Genomic DNA, 22650 nt, shown 5'->3' with positions numbered 1-22650 from the left:
ATATGCTCGACTTAAGTAAATAAAAATATATTAGTTATTTTTTCGTGTTATTATTACTTTTTCAAAAATAGGGTTGCAAAAAAAATTATAAAATTAAGAAAACAGCTTTGAATATATTGATGTTGACTGATATACTTTTTTTTCCCCCATATGATAAATGATGTTATTCTTTGTGTGCTCTTTGCGTGGTTGTTCTTTCTTTTTTATCTTGTTATTTTTACTGTTAATCTTCGGTTTTTCCCTTCCTCTTTTTGAAAATTTATGAAAATATATATATATGCAAATATATATATATACATATATATGCATGTATATATATATATAGATATATATGTATTGTATATAATATACGCGCGAAAATTAATAATTAATTCAACATGTTTTCTTTATATATACTATATAACTATATGTACTATATGTATATGTTGTTGTCGCTGTTGTTGCTATCGCACATTTGCTGTGGCTGTTCTAATTATTTTTCTTCGCTGTTTTTGTTGTAGGAATTCTTGAAATTGTGTGGTGTGTGTGTGGTGTGTGTGTGGTGTGTGTGTGTGGTGTGTGTGTGTGGTGTGTGTGTGTGGTGTGTGTGTGTGGTGTGTGTGTGTGTCTTTGTGTGTGTTGCTGTAGCTGTTGGTTATTCTTATTTTAGTTGTTGTTGTTGTTATTTTTGTTGGGTGTGTTCGGACGGCACAGCTTAGGCAAAGCCAAAGCCCTCGGAGCACTCGTGTATGGCCTTGAGCAAACAGCTGCGCAACTTATCATACGACTTGTACATGGGCAGATCCAGTTGATTAAAGCTGCAGACAAAGTATGTTGAATTTAGTTAATATTTAAATAGAAATGTTTCAAATTGTAGCTAAGTAATTACCAGGTATGTGCGCAAGGCAAACGATCCGTGGAACGATCATCGCGATGTATTTGGAACTTTTGTATGCCATTCATGCCCTCCAGGGAGCCGAAGCCCTGCAACGGTACCTTCGAGGTGCCAGTGACAAACTGTAGGAATTTAGCACGATCCGCCTGATCGAAGCTGCGCAACGCGCGCCAAAACCATTGAATCTGTAAAAAGCACAAATTTATCATATATATTACACATACAAATAGTTAATAGATTTATTTGTTATATAGACACGCACCTGTGCCGATTTTGATGTGTACTTGTGGTACTCGGTGTTTGCCTTTAGATCTTCAATATCAATATCCGGCAAGCCGGATATGAGAAGCTCTAATTCCTGTTCGTTAAATATGGATATTAAATGCTTTGGAATTATATCATAGAAGCCTTCAAGGAATGCGTCCAATCTGCAATAGTTAACAATATGAAAGGCATTAGTTACAATTATATGTTTTCTATATATATAAAATTTAATTGATTCCACTACTCACTGCTGACGTATGGAGCCGCTCATCTTTAGCTGGCAAACAAGTTGAACATATTCAAATTTATTCTCCTCGGTGACGGCAATGTCGCGCCCATTTGGCTTGAGATCACGGATTTGTGTGACGCCAAACTCTTGCACCTCGGTGGAGAAGGTTAACTCATAGCCAAGCGTCGATATATCATTTTTCATAAGATAGTCCAGGCCCTTATAGAACTCATAATCCTGCGATTCCATATCAGTATGCTTCACCTGTTTGCCCAGGATGTGTTTATAAAATGAGCGTGTAAAATAGCACTCCAGCAGCTTATTATCATGCACGGCCTTGGCTATAATAGAGAATGGAGACAAGTTCGAATTTGTGGGACCTCCGGATTTGGGACTGGGACTCTAATTCTTACCAATGACTCGACCGACAAACTTGAAGTAGCTCAGATGATTGGGATTTGCATGACTTGATGGATTTATCATATAGGTGACGCGATCGCCCGGCGATACGCAGAACAAGGCATACATGGGATTAAAGATTTCGCGCGATATTATCACATACCATTCACGTAGCAGGCCGCCAGCATCCTGGCCTTCCTCATCTAAAAGCAATAAAAAAAAAAAACAATTATTTTCCATAACATTGGAAATCTAATTAGATTCAAACGCGCACTCACCCTCAAATACAATGTAGAAGCGATTCTTCCATTCCTCGGGACCGAGACGATAGAGGACACGGAATGAATCCTCAAAGACGGTAATACGTCGCACACTAACAGTATGTTCCTCACGGCGTATACCCTCGTCGAGGCGCTCCAATTCGGTCTGGAAGTATTTGCGCTTCACATCAAAGTCCAGGATGCGTGTATGATCCACCAAAACGGCGAATGGGCCATCGGATAGATGTGTGGCCGACTGACGTAGAATTTGATTAAGCACTGTGCGATGCTTCTCGGCGAATTGTAAAAACTTTTGGCGATCCTGTTTAAGTTGGGCCTCGTGTGCGGTTAGCGCCACCTGCTGACCAGCAGCGCCTGTGGAACCATCCTGCAAGCGGGATTCATCTGCAAAACAAAAGGGTCAATAAAGAATTTTGTATTACAATTCAATTTCGTTCTATGCTGAATATTTCTGTACGTACCCTCAAAACTGGCTGAATTTTGGGCTTGGCTGCTGTTGCTGCTGCTATTGGTATCATCCAGTTGTGGACTAATCTCGGATGCCACTGGATGGGGGACAACGCGCAAACCAGAGCCAACTGTTGCACTACCGGCGGCACCACGTCCTGGTTTCTTCGGTGTCACCCGATGTGAGGCGTGTATGAGGAAGAAGGCCTCAACGGTCGGTTGTAGAACCAGTACAGCAAACTCATCCTTGGACTCCTCCAGGGCCACCAGGCACTCGCTCAACGTGTGCCACAGCACGTCCAGGCATAGTATTTGACTAAGCGTTGGCTTAGCAGCGCTCTTTGAGCCGCCGCCAATGCCGCCGCCGGCACCGGCGCCACTACTGCCAGCGCTACTGTTCGAGCTATTATTGACATTTGATGCGGCGTCGTTGGTATCCATGCTGCTGACACCGGAAGCAGATGCGCTGCCTCCAACCGTTGAGCCCGCATCGCCAATAATATCAATGATGTCCTCGCTGTTGTCATCATTTTGACTATTCTGCAGCTCGTACATTTCACGCACCTGCATGAAGATCTTAAGGGTGCGCAGGAAATAAGGCTGTGCCGATGAATTGGACATTAGCTTCTTCATCGAGGGCAATTGCAGTTCACAGGTGGGCTTGGCATTCTTTGGGGCCGATATGATGACCGATTCAGCTGTGAACCGATCCTGCATAGTGCCCTCATGGACGGTTAAATTGGTTAGCAAAGTGGCGCCACCGCTGCTGCTGCTGCTGCTGTTGTTATTGTTATTGTTGTTGTTGATGTTGTTGATGTTATTGCTGCTGCTGGCGCTGGCGCTGCCGCTGCTGCTGGGCTTATTGTCCGGCTGTTGCGGCTTTGGCTGCAACTGCTGTTGGCCAAGGGTATTGTAGGCGCGAATCTCGTTGAGCAGCGTCTGTATGGCCTGACGCACCTCCTCGGCCAGGCCGAGTATGGCTGCCGTCAAGTACTGTATGAATATGGCATTCGATGCCTGAGAGCACTGTGTGAGATTCACAATCAGTTTGGTAACATTGTCCAGGCCCTCGGTGGTGCCGCACTGATGTGTTAGCACCTCGATAACCAACTGCAATTGGGAGAAGTTCTTGGCATAGATTTTGCGACGTGGCTTATTTGATTGCGATGGTGTTGATGGTGTTGGCTTTGGCACTGTTCCGCCGCCTACTGCACCCGAGTGCGATAGCTCATCATCCTCATCGTCTTCATCATCCTCCTCCTCGTCGTCATCGTCATCCTCGTCGTCTTCATCATCCTCCTCCTCCTCATCGTCGTCAAAGTCATGATGACGACCTGCCGCCAACAGCTGTTGTGGCCTCTCCGGAGCTGTTCTGCTGGCATTTGCTGCCAACTCTGCACTCCCTTCGTCACGCATCTCTTCATGGAATTGACTAAGAGGCGCCAGTGGCGGCAACAGGCTATCCTCTTGCTGTTGCGTTGGCATTTGCTCATCCTGTTGTTGTGGTTGTTGTTGCTGCTGTGTTGGCATTTGCTCATCCTGCTGTGGCAACGGCTGTTGCTGCTGTGGTGGTGGTGGTGGTTGTTGTTGTTGTTGTTGTTGCTGCTGTTGTTGTTGCTGCTGCTGCTGTTGTTGCTGTTGTTGTTGTTGCTGCTGCTGCTCCTCCTCTTTGGGCAAATCAACGCTCAGCGAGGCCAACAGTTTGACCAACATATCAGTTAAATGCGGCGAACGGCAGATAACCTTGTACGGCAACATCTCGAGCAGCTGGCCAAACGGCGAATCGGTAAAGGATAAAAATTCGCTATTATTGGTCTGCCATTTCCAGGCCGGCTGTGAGGTTAATGGAAACTGTGCCACATTGGCCAAACGCAGCGGAGTCTGACGATCAATATTTAACACCACATCCCAAAAGTTGTGCGCATTTGTTTGATAGGCAACAGTGGTGCCGTCAATGTTGTTGTTGTTGTTGTTGTTGTTATTATTATTATTGTTGTTGTTACTGCTCGGCTTGACGGCGCTGGCAGCTGCCTTGGCAGCAGCCGCTTTCGATGTGGATGGCGCCTCGTCCAGTGGCTGCGCCTTGGGCAGCTGTAGTTGCAACTGTTGATGCTGTTGCTGCTCATCCAAAATGCCGCGCAGCCGATTGGCCATTTGATAGCGATGATATCGTGATCGCAAATCTCCGCCAACGCCACCACCTGAACCACCACTCGCACCACCGGCGGCAGCAGCGGCAGCAGCAGCAGCAGCAGCAGCGGCATTACCAGCTGCCACCAGACTGGCTACGGCTGCCGGATCATCGAGACGTGCCGAGGCGCTCGCATTGGGCATGCCAAAAACGGCGCTGAGCATGCGAGCGCGTGCTTTTGGCTCACGATTGTAGGGCAAGAAGCTGAATGGATAATGCTTGGCCAGGACGAAGAGCAAATCAAGACAATTGCGCACTATCATTTGCGCTGCCTGCGGATTGATGCTAATGCTGCGTGCGCTGCCCTCGTACATCCGATTGATTAGGAATATGTTGCTCTTATAGCCAAAGGCGGCATCGACGCGCAGCTTAAGCCATTCAGGTTTGCTGCCCGAATTGGCCGCACCAAAGTTTGAATTATCCTCGTTTGTCTTCTGTATGATGCTGATCAGGGCTTTAATTATCCAGTCGCGCGTCGGCTCATGATGGCATAGATTGCGTATAACGCGATGCAAACGCACGCTGTTCACCTTCTGATCCTCAACAAACAGGAACAGCAAAAGCGTGGCCAGCGAATCTGGATCCAGCAGTATATTCTCATCCTCCATCATCAGCAGAGCGAGCGGCTTTCCAGTGCTTGGCGCAATATGATGATGATGCACAATTGTCGTGTGCTGATGATGTTGCGGCTGCGCATTGCCGCTGGCATCGTACCAAATGGCGCTATGCCAGCGCGCCTCATCCAGATTCTGCAGAGTTGACTGGAAGCGGGCTGTCAAACAAATCGAGGGATTTTCTATTAGAAAATGGTCAACCAAAAAAAACAGCAAGTACATCAGTCGGGTGTGTCCGACTCGAAGATAACCGGTTACAATCTACGCTCCAAACTAAGGGACGGTTCCGATATATGTACTGGCTGGGGCAGCAAGAAATACATAATAGACAGACAGGCGAAGATGGGGACTTGGCTATTGATGCTAATCTAGAGCATATGTTCTTTAGGGGATCGGAAATGTCTCCTTCTATGCGTTACACATATCATGTCAAAATTATAGTATCCCCCACAAGGGTGGGAAAAGACTTACACAGCGCATTGCTGGGTGGATGGGCATCCATGCGGGCGCCGTTGCGCGATTCCCAGTCGCGACGCAAGAACTGCGCCTCGGCAGCCAGTTCCGGGGGCAGGCTGGCTATCTGTGACTCCTCCATGTCGGTTAGTATCTGTGTTTTGCAAACATAATTTGATTAAAAAGAAGGTCATGCCAGGCCATTATTGGGGCACATGTACTCACAGCTTGACGCAAATTTTCGGGCAGATTCTGAAAGAATGCGGCGGTATCGACAGGATCATCCGGATTGGCGCTCTGCGCCGCCTGACGTTGCTGTTCGATGCGCTGCTGCATTAGCACTTCCGACTGTATATTGGGCGGCAGTGCGGCCAGAAATTCGGGATTAACCTCGACCAGTGAATCGTGCGCAATTTGTATGGCATTCTGCTGGGCACGCTGGCGTATACGCTGCATCCGCAAATGCTCCTGTATAACCTCCTCGCGCATCTCGCTGGGTAAGGCGGCCAGGAATGAGGGATCAACGCCCTCTGGCACCTCTAGGTCTCCCAATGCGGCACGCACCTCGGGACTCATGTCTGTGACAACGGCACTGGCTGCAGTGCTGGAGCCTCCTGTTGCGCCGCCTGCTCCAGCTGCTGGTGCAGCTTCACTAGCAGTAGCAGCAGCAGCAGCAGCAGCAGCAGCAGGAGCAGCAGAAGCAGGATCAGCAGCAGCAGCCGGAGCAGTATCTTCTAAGCTATTAGCCTCCACATCGTTGGCAGGCGCTTCTTCGGCGGCACCGAAATCTAGGCCGGAACTAGAATCTGTTTCGGGTACCGGGTCATGGGGACGCACCTCTAAATCCAATTCGGGCGGCTCCATATCGGGCAAATCTGGCAATGGATCTGCCTCAACGGCAGCCACCACAGCTGCGGCCACAGCGGATAGAGTAGCGCGATTTAGCTGATGATAGGGTTCAGGTACAGTGCTCAAGATTTCCCGGGCCTCGTCGTGCTGGTCATTGGCCATAAGCTGAGCGGCCAGCTCAGATATGGATACCGCTGGCGGGGCCGGTGCAAAGAGAGTGGTTGGATCTGTAACACCAGAAAAATCTGGCACCAAGTCCTGCTCGGAGTCCGACTCCTCCGGCCGCTGCTCCCCTTCCTCTTGATCGTTCGATGGCAGCTGTGACTGCTGCTGCTGCTGTTGCTCCTGCTGTTCTGGCGGCGGCGGCGGTGGAGGATCGGTAAAATTCAGCGTGCCTGGCACCACATCCAGCGTTGGCGGCAGCGGGAAATTCATATCAGCGCTAGGCATGCGAACTGGCGAATCGTGCCATTGCTCATCATTGGGGCCAGTATCACCGGAATTACTGCGTCCGGCCTGTATCGATATACGTTGCAGGCGGGCGGCGGGCAAATCGCGATTGGGCAGCGATTGTCGTGCATTCAACGGGCCAGCGCCGGCGGTGCGCGATGAGTTCGCGTTTGCATTGGCATTGTTGTTGCGGCGCGTCGAGTTCTGGCGTGGCTCGTTCATCTGCAAAATAGAATATTCAATCAATCAGCCAATTATTAATCAATTTAGAACAAATTAGAAGTCGGTTGGGGGTGGGGAAGGGGAGAGGCGGGCACACCCCGCTTAAACTAAACTTTCTTGGCTACATCGGCTTTTCATTCAACTCGCCCTTGCATTTATAATACGCCAATGGTAATCTTTGAACTCACCCCAAACTCCAGGATTTCAGCTACTTCGGCGCGTGTACGTGTACGCGATGGTCGCCCGCTGGAGGGCAGATGGGCAGATACTGTTGGATGACGTGGCGGATGCGACGGCGGTATAGCACTGCCAGCTGCATTCGTCGGACCCTGGGCACTGGGGAACAGTTGCGGCGGCGCTTGCTGTTGTGGTTGCGAATGTTGCGGAGGCCGTGGCGGCATATCGTTAATGCCCGACGCACCGGCAGCACCAGTTGACTCCTGCTCATTGGTCAAATCAATTTCAGCATAGATATTATAGAGCGCCTGATGGCGCGAGGCATTGTTGCGATGACGTGGACGCCGTGCCTCACCACCTGGTAAAGGGGGCAAAAAGAAGCACGTTTAATATTAAATAATTTAGAGTAGAGTATAGGCGCATGCCCCCACTTACCAGCAGCTGTATTGTTGCTGCTGCTGCTGTTGCTGCTGGTGTTGTTGCTGCTGCTGATGGTGGCCGTCAGTGTTGGCTGAATTGTGGTGCTGGCGGTTACAATGCTACCGCCATATGGAGTCGTTGCTGTCGTCACCGTTGCCAGAGATGCGGCATTCATGAACTGCATCGATGGAATCAGTCGGGGTATCGAACTTCGGAAATTGTTGGTTGCCGCCGATGTTGTTGTTGTTGCTGCTGTTGCCGTGCCCGGCGGTGGTGGTGGCGGCGCTATCGCGCCTGAGCTGCTGCTACTGTTGTTGCTGCTGCTGGTTGTGGTTGTCGAAGCGGAATTCGATAGCCAACTGTTGACATTGTTCATGCCCGTTGTAACACTGGTACTTCCACTTGCACTGGCATTTGCATTTGCATTTGGATTTGCAGCTGTCGCAGCAGCGCCTGGCTCAGCGGGCGCCGCGGCGGCGGCAGTGTTGGCAGCACCAGCACCGCCACCGGCACTGGCACCAGCACTAGCTCCAGCTGCTGCTGCAGCGGCAGCTCCAGCACCAGAATTGGAGGCGCCAGCTATGGCAGCAGCAGTAGCTGCTGCCGAAGCCTGACGATTGGCCTCCTCCTGTTTGCGCTGCTGATGAGCCAATTTCAGTTCTTTAATCAAATGCGGCAGCAGGAAATGTGCCGCATAGAGGCATGCATCGGTTTGACTTTCCATGTCCAGGGCTTTGGCTTCCTCCAGCCACCAATGGAGCGCTGGCAAAAGGCAACAAGCAAACAAAATAAGAGAGATTTAAATTTAATACATGTTTACATTAACTAAAACCTAGTTAAATATGAACTATTTATAATTCTCAAGTGGTTAACGTATGTTTCGCCTTGCAAATCAAGAATCGATAAAAAGAGTCTGCTGATAAAAGAACCCGAAGATTGTTTAAATACAAACAACCAGCTCCCGCTGGTTCTTCTTGGTGGCTATGACCAGCATTGGCCTCGAGCCGGCCATCTTAAAAGTTAGTTAACATTGAAAGCCAGACAAAACTAATTGAAAGTAGGTCTAAAGCTGGTTTCAAATTGGGTTTAAAATAATTCAGACCCGAATAAACTTTCTTTTATTCAACTTTTGACCTGCATTTGCCATCCAAGAGCGTATCTTGAAGCCGGATCGGATGGTAAACAAAAAAGTTCCTCACAAATGTATTTCGCGATTTTTACACACATGCGAGCGGAATTTTCAGAAACCCCGACTTAAGGTGCACGTGGAATATACTAATATATATATATGTATATATATATATATATAGCCCAGAGGCATAAAAGTATTGCAACTGTTGAAATGGACTTGAAATATTTTTGCATATGTGCGCACATTGAAAAAAAAGCTAACAACCAATTTGAGGTACATTTCAATTGGATTTTGCTATCAAACAATGATCGATGATGATCGTTGTACTCACCGTCCTGGGTGAACATCTCCATTTGCGTCTCCTCGGTCGGATTCTGATGGGTTGGCATGCACACACAGTACTGCTGATCCAGATAGAGGAGTCGCCGGCGCACACCATTGTTGCACAGCGAGGAATTATTATTGGGATGACTGGCGGCTGTGGTGGAGGCACCGCCAGCGCTGGCAGCGCCACTGTTGCCAGTGCCGATGGCAGCAGCTGGTGGCTGTTCGTCGAGCAGATTGCTCATATTCTGATTATTGGTAGCTCCACCGCCGGCATTGCGTTCCATTTGAACCATGGCGGGCGGCAGAAATGCATTCACATTGACGTCAGCCGCATTGGCATCGGCGCCGCTTCTGCCAATGAAATTGAAGTCTGGTGCCATCCATGAATCGGAGGAGGAACGCAATGCGGCTGCCACAGAATTGGCAGCCGAATTGTTGCGTCCACCACCGGCGGCAGCTGCAGCTGACGAGGACGAGGCACCGCCATTGACATCAATATCCAGGGGTAGGGCAATCGAGCTATTCATGCGCACCCGGAAATTGGACGGCGGCTGGGGCATCAGGTGTCCATGCCCGTGTCCATGACTGCCATGACCACCGCTATCACCGCCCAGACGCTCATACAAATAGGCATTGGAATCGCGGCCCGAGTCATCCATGCGATTGTCGTTATTGCCGGCACCGCTGCCGCCGTTGGGCTCAATGGCGGCACTGCGACGTGGTCGATTATTGGAATTGGCGGCTGCCGAAGTGCTTGTGCTGTTGCCGGTGCCATTCACTTGGGCGAGCACTTCGTCGATTAGAGCAGCATCGTCGGCGTTGCGAGCACGTGTATCCTCATCATCCTCGTCGTCGTCATCGTCATCCTCATCTTCATCCTCGTCATCATCCTCGGCATCGACATCGGCATCGTTGGATGCTGTTTCTGAGGACTCTGGCTCATAGATATGATCAAATACTTCAATAAATTGACGCGGACGCTCTTCATCTACATCGGTTTCGCTATGCTCGTCCACATCCTCGTCGGCGGCCTCATCATCATCGTCATCGTCCTCCTCCTCAGCGTTGCGCTCATCATTCTCCGTAGATGCCTCCGAATCTGAATCACTTGTGCTCACATCACCCAACAGGGAGGCGTTCATATCGCGTGCAGTGCGTGGACCACGTCCAACACCACCACCACCACCGCCGCCGCCTCCGCCGCCGCCACCGCCACCACTGCTGCCACCGTTGCCATTACCGCCACCGGTATCCGATGATGTGGAGGCGCCATCGCTGCCGCCACCGCCACCACTGCCGCCGCCATTGCCGCTCAAACCATTGTCATTGACGGCATTTGCGGAGGCATTGCCAGCCGAATTATTGCTGCTGTTGCCGCCGCCGCCGACGCCGCCCACATCGACATCCGAGTTGTTGCGCAAACGTGGATCACCTATGTTGCCAACGGCCGAGCTGGATGGGGAGCTGCCAATGACGCCGCCAAGGGCTTGTCCCGTACCGCTGGCATTGCTGCCATTCTGCTGAGCGGTGGTAGGACCGATAGCACCATTGGCATTGCCATTGCCAGCACTGTTCTGGCCGCGCGAGGCCAGAAAGAGACCCTCGCATTGCAGGAAATCATCCCAGAGCTGATCGAAGTTGAGCACCGGACGCACAGCGCTGCCGGGTGCTGCGGGTGGTGCCGGTTCAGCGGCCTCAGTGCCATTGCTGCGCTCATCGACCACATCAATGGCGGCTGCATTGTGATTACCAATGATGCCTGGTCCGCTGTTGCCAGCGCCAGAGCCAGACGAAGCCTGCGGTGCTGAATCCTCCGAGTCCACAGCCATCTCATCCGAATTGAAGATAAACTCAAATGCATGACGACGATCCGACAGCACATTGCGTATAATATCCCGCAGCACATGCTCGCCACCGCCCATGGCATTCGAGCGATCCGCGGCGCTGACAGCGGTGCGTGCAGCTAGACGGGGATACAGACGACGATTTATAATGGCGCTCACAGTATTGCCACCGCTCAGGCCGTTGGCATTGCTGTTGCCATTGTTGGCACCGTTGGCGGCCGAACTGGCGCCGCCAAAGAGTATGCGCTTCGAGCCGAGCGTTGTTGTGGCCACATTGAAGCGCAAGAGGATCTCCATGGGACGCAGTATGGCGCCGAGGGTGCTCAGTGTGTTGTGATTGGACAAATCCTTATATTGGGCCACCTTGGTCAGATAGGTCATGACACCCTGACGCAACAGCACACGGTACATGGTATTCCGATGCATATGGACCTTATCGTACAGCATGGGCGATTCAATCAGATTGGGAAACAGGCTCATTAACACCTGGAGACGTGTATGCTTCTCCGCCGAGTCCGGTTGAGCGAGTGCACGTGCCACGGCCGCATGCAGCTCCTCGGCCACCTGCTGCTGAACGCCCGTCTGCTGATAGCAATCGGATAGCGAACAAAGCAGCACACGCGCCATGGTGCTCACCTCGGGCACATGTTGACGCTGGGTTAGCGGCAGGAAGCGATCCAACAGCACAGCCAAAAATGTTTGCGGCCCGCTGCCAATCAGCGGACTATCCGCTGGCGCATAAACATGCGAGAGCAGCACGCGCGGCACCAGCGATTGATACGCGCGCGTCGTGTCCGCCAATAGCTTCAGCAATGTGGCACGCGACAATGTCGGCTTGTTGTGGCTATGTGCACTGGTCGGTATATGCCAGGTGCAGCAGCAAGGCTCATATTTGTCCGCCGATCCGCCGGCTGCCGAAGAACCAGCACCAGTCGATGGTGTCGCTGAGCCGCTAGTTTTCTTCAAAGTAGCCGATGTTTCCTGCAACATAGATGGGCAAATCAAGAGACATTAGACAACTGAAGAGGAGCATTAGGATAAGAAATATGTGTTAACGATTTAATAGATAAAAGGATAAGCTTGGCAGGTCGAAATAATAGAATTGAAATGGACTCACCTCATCATCGGGATTACCAATAGAGCCTGCAGCGCCTGGCGGCTGATCTGGCAGCAGCAGCTCGGCTGCATTTTGCTGTTGTTGATCTGGAGTGGTGCCGCCATAATGGCAACAGGGCTGCACCAGTGCCAGGAGCAGCTCTTTTAGCACAGAAATGGATGACTGCACCATCGGATCATCGATAATGTCATCTTTGGTCGGTGATGGGTCTTTCTGTGTGGCCGATGATGCAGCCGCACCAGCGGCTGTGTTTGCGGCTGCTGCGTTCGGTTGTTGTCCAAACTTGGATTTGACCATGACGCGTCCATCATCAATCAAATTGCTGGTGCTGTTCGCATTGATCATATACTCGCCCTTGAGCATCTCCTTGGCGGCGGCCACAAAAATCTTTGGATCACGGGACACCGCCGTCGAGACCTGGGTCAGAACATAGATGAGATCACGATGACCCACCGGCACAATGCCAGCGGCGCGCATGCCCAGCACACGTTCCATTGCCTCCTGCAGCACCGGTGGCGCCTCCAGTACATGACGCAATATAATAATGGCATAGGTGGGGAAGCCCATAAAGCTGCATGACTGCTGCAAATGGAGCAGCATGCGCACACCGCCACAGCGTATGAACACCTGGGCGTTCTCGAAGTTGCGCGTGAGTCGTGCACATAGCCGCAGCAGTGACAACTTTGTCTCGTGATGCAGCAGCTGTGTGGGCTGCAATAGGGCCACAATGCTGCCAATAATGTAGCCACAATCGAATTTACTGAGACCCACATTCTCCTCGTTCAGCACAATTTTCTGGGTGCGCTTGGGTATCGCGGATGTGCCCGTCGTGCTGGTGGTATGGCTAGCGCTGTTGTTGTTGTTGTTGGTGGTGCCAGAGTTAGATGATGCTGCAGCTGCGGCTGCCTTTGCTTTGGCTGCAGCGGCAGCGCTCTTCTGACGCGACTTGCTGCGTGTGGTCATGGCGGGCGGTGGTGAATAATTGCCACCCAGCTCATCATTGGCTGCAGCAGCGGCGCCGGCCGACTCCTGGCCCTGTGCCGCTGCAGCCGACGACGACGACGACGACTCCTGCGCTGGCGGTGGTGGTGGTGCTGTGGCGGGTTCATTGAAATTGATAAGCTGACGCAACGGCACCAGCTCATCGGATTGTATGGTACCATTGCCATCGGGCGCTGTGCGCACCACACGATTCAATATGTTATCAATTTTTTGGGGTGCTTTCGGATTTTGCAATTGACTGATGGCCTCGCATATTTTCAATGCCGGATAAACGGGACGGTGACTGCCCGAGGCATCGCTCACCTGGGTCATGCAATTGAAGCTAACCGTGCACCGCTGTCGTCCAATGTTGATGTGTAGCCAACGCTCGCCGGCGGCATAGGCGCTGCGTATTAGCTCATTGTTAGCCTCCGAATAGGCATTCCATTTGCCTGTGGATGCATCATACCAACGCCACAGATCACTGCTAACCGCACGCATATTGGCCTTGCGCTGCAATATATGACTGATGCTATCGATGGCATCAATGAGATCGACCAGATTTTGCACCCAACGCGGCACCGTTGCACGTGCCTGGTTATCCACAATTTGCGATTGCTCCAACATCCATTGGCTCATGCAGTCGAGCAATTTAACAAGCGACACCATCGCATCCTGTGCGGTTATGGCCTCGACCAATGGACGATGCATATCACTGTAGTTCTCCTCCAGCAGCAATGTAGATGTTTTCAATCGCACAAATAAACGTGTGGCCGTCATGCCTGTCAGGCATTCCTCCAGACGACCTGGTTTCGGCGCTGCCTTACTATTATTGCCATTGCCCGGCTGGTTGGCTGCGGATTGGGCACCTGCAGCTCCGCTGCTGGCTGCCCCCGATGCCGGCTCAAATAGCTGCAGCGTAAAGTCCACCCACTGTATAATGTTGCGCACAAAATTGGTGACAAACACCTGACGATTCAGCTGATTGAGGCGTCTGTAGAGGACCGCTATAAGATCGGCGGCACTGTTGACTGTATCCGGTATGGCCTCCATGAATTCAAAGGCACGCGACACGGCCTCATCGCAGAACCGATCGAATATGAATGGCGGCATCAATTTCAATTGCCTGTAATCATAGCCGCTTGTTGTTGCCGGTTTGACAACCAGAGCGGGTGCGGTTGCGGCAGCGCCAGCAGCAGCAGCAGCAGAAGCAGCAGCAGCATCACCGGCAACATCTGTGGCCAAACTGGATGTGGAAGCATTGGCGGCACCACCGCTGCCCGGCAACTCCATATCAATGTCCATATCACCAACAACAGCTGCATTCGATGCAGAGCTGCCCTGTGATAGGCTTTGCGTTGAGCCAGTACCAGTGCCGGTGCCGGGCCCAGTCTGTCCCTGTCCAGAATGGGATAGAGCACTTGCCTCCGGATTGTTAAGCAGATAATCGGTGGCCTCCTCGAGTGAGGCATTACTGCGCAGCGCTTCGATAATGTGATAATGACGGAAGCCCATATCGGTCAGAGTTTTGATGTGATCCGCATTGAGGCCATCGTCGGTGCTGCGTATATAAAGATTCTCGAATTTGATCTCCTTCATGCGCGTATGATAGCGATCGAGCAGCATTTGATGTGACTTGATTAGATGTTTGAGTATCAGCAGGATTGTCTCAAACATGCTGGCGCCATAATTTGGTATGGGTCGACGGCACCAGATGCGACGCAGCGCCTGCATGGCCAGCTGATGGATATGGATGAGATAAAATATTGGCTCAAATGGCACACTATCCGGCATATAATTGAGACGTGGACTCATTGTGTACGGTGAGTCGAGCATGGCCCGTGGATTCACCATTTTCTCGAGCAACTGCAGCCAGGCATCCAGAAATTCACCCGTTCCTTCCGGACAATCTCGTTTATCATCCTCGTGCGATTGCATTAGATCATCTAGCGGTGCCCATTGATCAAATACAAATTTCTGCGAGACATTATCCAGTGACAAGGCCCAATAGAACATCTCGAAAAATGCCTTCAGGCCATTCTCAGCGCAAAACTGTGAGATCATCAAATGGAAGGCGCTGCGTTTATCATCGAACAGCATCGGCCCGGTAAACCCAACCGAGCAGATGAGAAAGGTTAATTTCAATTTGGGCACCGGTTTTGGTAAAATGCTCTCATGACTGAATCCATTCACCAGTATCGAGCTGAGTATGCGGGCAATTTCGCGCGCCTCGGGCGTAGGAACTTTATTAATGTTGCTAATGAGGTCATTGATGCGACGCTGGCGCGTCTGTGGTGAGCCCACCGATAGCTTGACCAGTGTGCCCAGCAATTCAGCTAGGGCGCGTCCCAGACGCGAACTTGCCGCCAAAAGCGATTTGATATAGCGAAATTGCTCTTCGGGTGTATATTTGGTACGAAATTCAGCAGCGCGTTCCAATTTACGCGACAATTCGGCTTCAGTCATGGGATCCGCTGTGCCGGCTGCGGCTGACATTTGTGCAGCGATTTCATCCCAAATGAGATCCGGATGCTGTGTGGGCTCATCCGAGCATAAATTCAATAATATGGTGCTCTCCCACACCAGCGATATATACAGCTGGACAAGCTGTTGCAGCAGCTGTACGCCCGTCTCACGATTGGCGCCCCAACGTTTGAGCAGCACAGTTCGCATCTCGGTGGATGCATTGCGACATAGATGCACCAACATCACCACATAGCCATGCACAAAGCTCATGTTGTGCAAAATGGGCGTATATTCGGCATTGGCAAAACCATCCTCCAAACGCTGACAACAGACAAGCTCGGCGAGCAGCACACTGCCGCCGGGAAATGTGAAATGCTTGATTAATGGCTTCAGTTGTGCCACAATGTCAGCCAGCTGCTTGAGCGCCACATCCAGCACCTTAGTCTCCTGTGCCTGACTCAGTATGGCCTTGCAGACATTGGCCACGGCCTGCGATGTTGTTGATACGGGCGAGTCTACCGGCAAATTGGGCAGCGATAGCAGCTGCAATATGGGCGTTAAGCCATCCTTTTGTACAAATTCACGGCAATGATCACCATTTGGACTGTTGCTGAAGATTGCCTCAATGAATTTCATCACATTAAGTATATAATCAATTAGGGGTATAGCCTCGCGTTCAGGCTGTTGCGGTTGTGGTTGCTGCTGCTGCTGTTGCGGCTGCAACTGTTGCTGCTGTTGCTGTAGTTGTTGTTGTTGCTGCGGCTGCTGTGGGCGATTGGCTGCAACAGGATGCTGTTGTTGCTGCTGCTGATGTGCTGCACGCGACTGTTGCTGTTGTTGTTGTTGCTGCTGCTGTGATGCGGAGCTCATCTCATCGTCATCGTCATCATCATCGCCGCTGCTATCGTTATTATCTGCAGCACTCTGCAGCACAGGTCCAGCTGCCACCATGACCATAGCCGATGGCGAGGGCGTTGATGGTGCCGCGCTATGTGTGGCATTTGCCACGCTGCTCTCCTTATTGGCACGCCAGCATATAAAACTGGGATCAGAGCCAAGGCGAACCAATTCATTGAGCAGCCGCACAATTGCTTCGGTGGCATCGGCACGCAAATATGGATGATGCTTGATAAGATCATCCATGGCATTGCCCAAATTGGTAGCGGTATCACCCAATGGATCTGAGCTGCGGCGTCGGCGCATAGCCACCAGATAGTCCGGTGAGAGCAGAACCTTCAATACCTTATCAAATGGATCATACGACAAGAACTCAAAGAGTCCCCGCTCGTTAAGGCACAGCGCCGAGAAGACATTTGGCAAAGAGCCAAGCACCTCGCGTGTTGCGGGCACATCCTTCTGCAGCAGCGCCTTAAGCATCACACTGGTTATGCCCAAATCCTGTAGCGATGACAATAGAGATGGCTCATTGAATACATAAACGGTGACCACATCGGTGGCCAACAAAAACAATGATGGCCCATAATACTCGGCATTGGCGATAATGTGACGCAGCGATTGTGTCAAGCTGGTCTCCATAATGTTGCGCATATTACTAAAATGTGCATGATCCTGTATGCTCTTCTTTAAGAAGTTTAACATTGACTTTAGCAGCGCCGCTCGCTGGGTCACACATGATGGTTTCTTTGGCTGCAAACTGCTGGGTAACTGTGAGGACAGCTCCGCTTTGCGCTCGGCGAGCGGACGCGCATAATAGCTATTGGCTGGATACTGTACGGGTCTGTCGCGCGCAGCTGCATCGCCGCCGCTGCTACTGCTGGCTGCTGCGGCCAGGCTGCTCAGCGCATGGATGCCCGAACCGCGCGATCCAATATCCATCCAACCGGCTGGTGTGCCAGCACCAGCACCTCGAGGCTGATCACCGCCGCTGTGTTCCATATAGACGCGATACGCACGCTGAGCATGATCGCTGGCACTACCGCTGCCATCGCTGCTCGAATTATCGCGACGCGGCGATGCGCTGCCGCTGGCTACCGATGCATTCTCCGTGGCAGCATCTGAAATTTATTGAATGAGCTTAGCATAACAGTTAATTATGAATTTTATCCACTTACCGTCATCATCTGCCTGCTCCAGCGAGCTATCCAATTTATCTGTGAGGCTGTGCTCGTCGCGCAGCGTTGACTCCTTCAGTGTGATGCCAATTTCGGCCAGGGCACGACAACAGCTTTTGATCTCCTTCTCGAGACGATCGATGAAGACATTGAGCCCATTATTCTGATGGAAGCGTGCGATGTCTATGTTGGTGATTAGATCAATAACGCGTACAGCGCGTGTCACAAATGTTATGTGCTCCAGATCGACGCCGGGCCAGCTTATGACGCGCAACAGAGACTGCATCATGCCGCTCTTGACAAGCGCCGAACCGCCCAGCTCGTAACTGGCCAGATGGTAAAGCAGCGAGAATAGCGAGGTGGCCAATATTAATGGATAACGCTCCGTTAGGCCATGTGTGGTTAAATTATCGATGCAATCGCGCACCAGTAGCGGCAACGTACCGCCCTGTCTTTCAGCACCCGTATAATGAACAATTTTCATCAAACGGGATCCAGCTCTGCTGCAGCAAACGGTTGATAGGTCAAATGAGAAGGTGAGGGAAAGAAAAAATGGGTTTAAAAACAATCACCAAACAACAATAAAGCTAATCAAATAAACTTAATTCTAATGCTAACAATCAGCATATATAACTATCTATCCATAATGTGAGTTTTTCGAGCATCAATCGTTAGACGTGTTCGACATTTAACCCACAATTCCCCTTTCTCACCTTGGTACACTGGGATTGCGATCAAAGTGTAGCATTGATGTGAGTGTGCGCAGCACTGCGGCGCGTATTTCCACCAAATGCACATCCTCCTTATCGATTAGTTCGCATAGCTCCTCGCCGAAGCCAGGATAGAGCACCTTGTCTGTATTATCCTGCAGCGCGTTTGAATATATCAATATGGACACTGCCTGCAGACGTGCCTGCACAAATTGCAAACGCAACTTATAATTGTTGAAGCCAGAGATAAGGCGCACACGATGTGCAATGCGCATCTGTAAGATTAACAAATGTTTACACATCGAATAATCATTAGTTAATCATTGTACTCAAGAGTCGATAGAATTGATGCTAACCTTAATGGCCTCACTGGGCTTTGAGATCTGTCCGGCTATTGTTTTTATAACCTCGGGTGCTGCCGCTGTTTGGCAGAGATCCATCATGTCAGGTATTTCAAGCTGTGCGGCATGTCCATGCTCATCGACATAATCGATGCACAGTTGATAAAGAAACTCCAGCTTTGGCTCACCAATGCAGCAGTCCTTAAGCGATAGTCCGTAATTTGGATCGCCCCAACGCTGCAAAATAGAGCGAAAGGTCAACACTTCATTTAACATATCGATGAATTATTGATACTCACCTCAGCGATATTGAAAAGTTTGACAATAAGCAACTCCTTTTTCTCAAACGGCAAACGTGGAATGAAGTTGCTGCGTTTCGAGAACATGTAAAGCAGATTAAGCACGGCCAGCACAATGTCCATGTTCTGTGATGATAAAAGTTGCGTCAAATGCTCAATTGAATTGTACAAATGGCGCGAGAACGAGTGCTCAATCAGCAGAGTTGTGAAATTGAGTACGTGCAGCAGCAGGGTAACATCCTGTGAAAATAGAAGAAAAATTCAAAAAATTGATATATCTGTATGCATCAAACTAATAATTGGACATATATGTATCTTGTTTTGAATATTTAAACAATTCAATCAAGCACTCACTCACCGATTCTATAAATGTTGTGTCGCACTGCAGTACAAACTCATTGCCATTGACATGGCGGGCCGCCTCCTCGAGTATTTTGTCAAAGCGATCCAATATTTCAATCCAATGATATAGTTCACATTTACCATAAATCCAAACGTGCACAGTGTCCAAAAATTCAAGCAGCTCGGCACGCGTGCGTCGTTTGGTCAATTCATCAATCAGTTCGCGACATTCTGAAGTTAGCTCCGAAGAGCCTTTCTTCAGTTTAACGGTGTCCACCTTCATGGCTGACGCCTGCTGCTGCGTTAGCTGCCGACGCCGCCGTGCGTATGTGGTTGGTTCAATCAAGTTGGTGCGTTTTGTGTCTTCTCAATCTTATTAATTCGTATTATAATGCGTTCAAATTCAGTTTATCGTTTCGTATTTTTCTTGCTTGTAATAGCTTTGCATCGAGTTGTTCAAATTTTATACGTCAAAGTCTTCAATAAACTGCAATCGAGAAATGTCATCCGCGTATAAATTAAAAAATGACAAAAACAATTCATTTCTTAGCCGTAATACTAGATCAATCTGGCAAAAAATAATAACTAAATACAATTCACAATAATTCCCAACTGGTGTATGTAAACACTGAAATAAAATGCGATTTTGACAGACTCTTTCACACACACACACATACACACACACCAGCAGCCGCCAGGCAAAATGAAATTAACGCGAAAACTAACTGCGCTCGACGTCAGTTGTCAGCTGTGGCCGACGCCGACGACGACGCGAAGAACAACGTCGACGTCGACGTCGACGTAGTCGCCGCCGATTGTCTCAATTTCGCTGGCGAGTTGCAACAATAACACAAACAGCATGCAATTGGAGGCGAATTCCAACTAGCAACGATAATGGCAAGGAATAAAAAATAAAAAAAAATAAAAATATTTAAAAAAAAATAGATATATGAAAATAGCGAAAAGCGCCAGCGCGCGCACTGTTTGTGCGAGAGTAACAACAATTAGAGGGTAATGCTATTGCCTGCTTGCCTCAGCTCCGAACCTTGAATAAACACAATGCGAAGCTGCTGCTTTTAATAATCAGAAATTTTTAACATTAAAGAAAATGACTTGCCTAACCTGCCGATGCAGACGAAATGTTATCGATAATCGTCAGCTGTTCACTATTCAAACTGACATCAATCAAAGGGAACAAAAGTCTGGCCCCACTTGCTGTGTGTTTGTCTGTGTGCGTGTGACCAAATTTAATTATTTTTGTTTGTTTTTTTTTTTTTTAATTTGGAACTTTTAAGGGAAGCAAAACAATGTTTGGGTATTAGTTGCCATTAATGGCGGCTTTCTATGAAATAAACAAATCGTTTTATATCCCTTTCTCAGCTTAGTAAACTGCAGGAATGCCCCTATTATATGCTTTAGAATAATGCAAACAAACAGACGCAAATAAGGAGCATTTTAGGACAGTCATTACTATGTAAGCCACAACTTGTTTATAACTTCTACTAATTTCTTCCTATTGCGGTGCACACTTAAGAATAAACAACGAGTCTTAGGTGTCGTCGTCGTCGTCGTTGGTTGTCGTCGTCGTCGACGTCGCCGCGGTCGCGGCCGCTGCAGCTGCAACCACAACAGAAAAACGAATTCGCCGAAAAAGACCAGCAACAAATGCATATGTGTTTGTCCGTATGTGTGTTGTGTGAGTGTGAGTGTTTTGTTGCGTGTGTTTTGTGTCCGTGTATTTCACGAAAGCTATTGCATATAAAGAAATCTATGAGCAACAATATTTGGTTGTTGCATTTTAAGCAATGGCAACAAATGCCTTTTTGGTCGGACATATCCACACACATACAACGATGTATGCATGTTTGCACGTACATATGTACATACATACACATACATATATATTATGAGCGAGCACTTCACAGCATTTTGCAATAGCAGCAGCATAGCATATTTTACCTGCTTATTCTTAATTTTTTATACAGTTTAATGGTCCTTTGCGTATTTTTTTCACCGAAACCATCACACGCACACTCTCGCACACACGACGGCAAATTTTGTAGCACGAAGTGCAAAAAAAAAGAAAAAGAAAAACCGAAAGTGCCGAAGAAATATCAAAATAATCGTGTAGTCGCAAAAAAAAAAAAAATGTAACAAAAAGAAAAAAAAAAGAGATTGCCACAGGCTACACAATGCAGCATGCATGTGTGTGCGTAAATGCATTTATATAAAAAATTAATGATCGATACTTACATTTACATTAAACCGCAGCATATTGCTGCTATTATTGTTATCTTATTTTCGATCTAAAAACGTTCTTATTTGGTTTGACAATTGTAATTTCAGTTTGTAAAATTCCCTCAGCACGCACTTACACACTTATACTTTAGAAACAACACTGTCGTCTTGGGCAGCTCGTGAACAAATTGGTTCGATTGTGTGAACTACTTCAATGCGAACGAGCTTAGTTTGTTCACCAAGCGCAGGTGTTCTTTTGAATGAGTATGGTAAATGGGAAATTCTTTTGATTTATTTTGCTTACCCTTTAAAATATTAACTTTTCTCCAAAAACAAAACAATTGCTAGTTGCTGGATTTATGCGCAATTTCTATTCTCGTTACATATCAGGATGGCATAGAGCTGACTGGTTAATTTGAGCCGGCACCTAAAGCTTATGTAAATATATATATATATATATATATTTATATATTTATATAGTTATTATAATTTGGGTTTGTGTAAAAATAAAACTAAATTGACACATAATTATTAGCCAAAACTTACAACATTTTTATATAATTATTTAAATGTGGCCCACTTGGTTCCGTTCTTCTGAATTCGCTCATTCACCAAACGGATTTGATATGCAACACTGTTTTTTAGCGAACTGAGGGCTGCACAATATGTTAGAACTGCTTGAATATTTATCGATGTATGGACACGATATAATAACATAATCCTTTACTACGAGCGCAAATTTAAGTCAGCCGAAATTATTTGAGTTACAGTCAGCAAAATCAGGGCCTACTTTGAAACAATTTCGAACAATTAGCCATTTTGCATTAAGTTCTTGAATTTCACGATTATTTCACAACAGCCTTTCAAAAATCCAAATTCTGTTCATTCTTTAAGTTGCAGATTTTATTATT

At 48.8% G+C, this 22650-nt stretch overlaps 1 protein-coding gene across 1 annotated transcript; it reads right to left on the bottom strand.

Annotated features, from left to right (window-relative positions):
• Positions 1–644: 644 nt before the first annotated feature.
• Positions 645–22107, bottom strand: LOC115767405 (E3 ubiquitin-protein ligase HUWE1). The gene is made up of 20 exons (XM_030711671.1): positions 22044–22107; positions 19518–19988; positions 19160–19399; positions 18876–19097; positions 18523–18794; positions 17810–18309; positions 12291–17752; positions 10576–12154; positions 9334–10524; positions 7886–8632; positions 7462–7808; positions 5978–7273; positions 5771–5906; positions 2509–5457; positions 2045–2431; positions 1781–1969; positions 1387–1708; positions 1137–1302; positions 869–1059; positions 645–797 (listed from the first exon to the last, which is right to left on the bottom strand). The coding sequence occupies exons 2-20, from the start codon at positions 19782–19784 to the stop codon at positions 695–697; spliced, it is 16566 nt and encodes a 5521-aa protein (XP_030567531.1). The 5' UTR covers positions 19785–19988; positions 22044–22107; the 3' UTR covers positions 645–694.
• Between the last annotated feature and the right edge of the window lie 543 nt (positions 22108–22650).

Source organism: Drosophila novamexicana, unplaced genomic scaffold (genome assembly GCF_003285875.2).
Source record: "Drosophila novamexicana strain 15010-1031.04,08,12 unplaced genomic scaffold, DnovRS2.1 tig00001385-arrow-arrow-pilon, whole genome shotgun sequence".
NCBI lineage: Eukaryota > Metazoa > Arthropoda > Insecta > Diptera > Drosophilidae > Drosophila > Drosophila novamexicana.
Note: the sequence above shows the minus strand (reverse complement) of the source record. Positions and strands in the feature narration are given on the sequence as shown.